The sequence below is a fragment of the Haematobia irritans genome, chromosome 2, assembly GCF_050003625.1.
Source record: "Haematobia irritans isolate KBUSLIRL chromosome 2, ASM5000362v1, whole genome shotgun sequence".
Taxonomy (NCBI): domain Eukaryota; kingdom Metazoa; phylum Arthropoda; class Insecta; order Diptera; family Muscidae; genus Haematobia; species Haematobia irritans.
In genome coordinates, this window is record NC_134398.1 from 193,854,359 (window position 1) to 193,858,070 (window position 3,712).

The window sequence follows — 3,712 nt, forward strand, 5'->3', positions numbered from 1 at the left end:
ATAGAAATAATATTTTCTATAAAAAAAACAATTTTTACAAAATGTTCTATAGAAATGAAAGTTGGACAAAATTTCCTATAGAAATAAAATTTTGACAAAATTTCCTATAGAAATAAAATTTTTACAAAATTTTCTATAGAAATAAAATTTGGACAACATTTTCTATAAAAATAAAATTTTGACAAAATTTTCTATACAAATAAAATGTAAAAAAAAATTCTATAGAAATAAAATTTTGACACAATTTTCTATAGAAATAAAATTTGGACAAAATTTTCTATAGAAATAATATTTTCTATAAAAAAAACAATTTTTACAAAATGTTCTATAGAAATGAAAGTTGGACAAAATTTCCTATAGAAATAAAATTTTGACAAAATTTCCTATAGAAATAAAATTTTTACAAAATTTTCTATAGATATAAAATTTTGTCAAAATTTTCTATAGAAATAAAATTTTGACAAAGTTTTCTATAGAAATAAAATGTTGACAAAATTTTTTTTAGCAATTAAATTTTGACAAAATGTTCGATAGAAATAAAATCTTGACAAAATTTTCTATAGAAATAAAATTTTAACAAAACTTTCTATGCAAATAAAATTTTGAAAAGATTTTCTATAGGAATAAAATACGAAAAAAAATTGAAAAAAAAAATTCTATAGAAATAAAATTTTGACAAAATTTTCTATAGAAATAAAATTTTGACAAAGTTTTCTATAGGAATAAAATTTTGACAAAATTTTCTATAGAAATAAAATGTTGACAAAATTTTCTTTAGCAATTAAATTTTGACAAAATGTTCGATAGAAATAAAATTTAGACAAAATTTTCTATAGAAATAAAATTTTAACAAAATTTTCTATGCAAATAAAATTTTAACAAAATTTTCTATGCAAATAAAATTTTGAAAAGATTTTCGATAGAAATAAAATACAAAAAAAAAATTGAAAAAAAAATTTTCTATAGAAATAAAATGTTGACACAATTTTCTATAGAAATAAAATATTGACAAAATTTGCTATGGAAATGAAATTTGGACAAAATGTTCTATAGAAATAAAATTTGGACATTTTCTATAGAAATACAATTTTGACAAAATTTTCTATAGAAATAAAATTTTGACAAAATTTTCTATAAAAATAAAATTTGGACAAAATTTTCTAGAGAAATAAAATATTGACAAAATTTTCTACAGAAATAAAATTTGGACAAAATCTTCTATAGAAATAATATTTTCTATACAAAAAAACAATTTTTACAAAATGTTCTCTCAAAAATAAGGTTTTTTTCATACTAACCACAAAGATTAGATCAAAAACTTCAAAAAAATGTTTAACATTTTTTTTTTGGTAAAATTTTCTTCAAATTTTGGTACATTATTTTTAGCACGAGCCACCATGTCTCGGCGATTCGGTATTTAGCGATCCCTGATATGGCGACCTCTATACGTTTTAGAAGCAAGGCAGTGACATAGGTTATGCTCCAAGATATCTTCCTCTACAAAATATGTCCTACATGCACCGTTGAATTGTGCCATTTGCAGAGTAATCCTGATATCTGTAATATAACCATGAACAACATTTCTGGTGAGAAAATTGTTTCGTCCCCAACAGATAAAACTTAGAATATACCCAAATCAATATAGTCGTATTAGATGAGATTAATGGTACAAGTACCACGATGAAACTGACAAGAAAATAATGACAAATAGTATCAAACAATAAAATTTAATTTAATACAAAACATATAAAAATATTATTTTTTCGGCTTAGAGCTATTATGTCGAATATATAAAGATTTGTTAAAACTGACGTTATACATATACCTCTAAGAGATTCCACAGATCATCTTTCCGGTTGTCATGGTAATTCAACTCCTACATTTCCAAAAACACAAAACAATTGGACTTACAAATTTAAGGATTTTTGATTAGAAATACTGGAAATTTTTATACAATTGGAACAGGGTAATTCACCTCTAGCTTCTACTATGTTCTCCTCTTTTTGTCCTTGGAAGATGTAGATGAATTTGTCAACTTTCTCTTTGATCCCTTTTCACCGTCTTCTTTTCCCGTTTTAACTTCTCGATTTACTTTATATGCAGCCGTCATACGTTTAATATTTTCCTTATGGGCCACCTCATGATTGACAATACGATGTGGATAATCTTCACCCAAAACGCATCCATATTTACGCTGATCAGCTACGAAAACTTTCCATGGTTCATAAATGCAGCCAGCAGGATATTTAGCTAATTCAGGTACATATTTTCTTATATAGACCCCAGTGGGATCTGTCTTTTTGCCAAAGGCAACAGGACTGTAGACACGAAAATATTGATGAAAGAAAGCAGACGCTGAAAGCCACATCCAATTGCCCGCATTTAAAGCCCAATCCTGATCTAAGAGTAACTCTTCGAATACCTTTTGACCCTCTTCCCATGATATCCAAAGATCACCACGAGTTAAGAAACATGCAACAGCATGACGAGCCAGATGATGTATCCAACCTTCTTGACGCAATTGCCGCATGATGGCATCGATAAATGGATAGCCAGTACGGCCATAGGTCCAAGCTTCCAAGTGATTGTTATTGATTTCCCATGGTATTTGTAAACATATCGCATTGCCCATCATACGATCAAAATTTGGCTCCGAAGAGGCAGCTGTATAGTAAAACTCACGCCAATAAAGTTGACCCATCAAAGAGACTGGTGGTTTAGAATGTTTCGGATGCTTTTTCAAAACTTCCATTAATTTTTTGTAGAATAGGCGTGAGCTAAGGCATCCAAATTTTAAATATGGACTCAATACCGTAGTAGATGGTTCCAAAGAATTTGGTGATGTATTGGGTTTCTCAAAAGCAGCTACCCACGAGCCTTTTGCCAGAGACATTTCCAAGCTTTTCAAAGCTTCGCTTTCACCTAGAAGTGATTGATTTAAAAACAGATATTAAAAAAAAAGACAATTATTTCATACCACCAGGAAATTTCTCTTCACCCAAAGCCTTCATATCGCTTACTAGATCTTCAAGCAATGGAACGCTATAGCAACTCTCATCTTTCTCTTCCCAACTATCTTCGCTTGGCTTAACATTGTTCAATTCTTTAGGAACATCTAGAGGTTCAGGCACTTTCATTTTTTCAATCAAATCCAAAAACTTCTGATAAGTCAAGGGTGTCTTACCCATGTTCTTTTGTAAAACGGTATATGGATTGTATATAGTATGGGACCAAAATGTCTCTACATCCACATTATTCTTAAGGGCCATTACCTTGATTTCACCGTCTCTCTTCAGAGCATAAGGTTCTATATCTTCCTCAAAGGTCAACAATTTTACTTTCCATTCTTCGAAGAGTCGAGGGAAAACCTCTACAGGATTTCCACGAACAACATAAAGTCGAGTATTTAATGCAACCAACTGACGATTTAAATCATCCAGGCTCCTTTGTAAAAATCTCCAACGATTAGCTCCCACATTTAACCATTTGAGAATGCCAGGATCTAATATGAAAATGGGGCGAACACAACATTGGGAATTTACATGAGCCTCTTGGAAAATTCTATTCAATGACGGATTATCATGCACTCGCAATCCCTTACGGAACCAATGAATCAACGTCAATTTATCACACATAATTTGGAGCGCGAAAAATAGCTCCCAAAAAAAAGCTCTAATTTTCAAACAAATGACGAAATTCAAAATACTCGATC

At 29.6% G+C, this 3,712-nt stretch overlaps 1 protein-coding gene across 1 annotated transcript; it reads right to left on the reverse strand.

The window, feature by feature from the left end:
• Positions 1 to 1,708: 1,708 nt before the first annotated feature.
• Positions 1,709 to 3,712, reverse strand: phr6-4 ((6-4)-photolyase). Its single transcript, XM_075297087.1, has 2 exons — positions 2,978 to 3,712; positions 1,709 to 2,922 (listed from the first exon to the last, which is right to left on the reverse strand). The coding sequence occupies exons 1-2, from the start codon at positions 3,633 to 3,635 to the stop codon at positions 1,988 to 1,990; spliced, it is 1,593 nt and encodes a 530-aa protein (XP_075153202.1). The 5' UTR covers positions 3,636 to 3,712; the 3' UTR covers positions 1,709 to 1,987.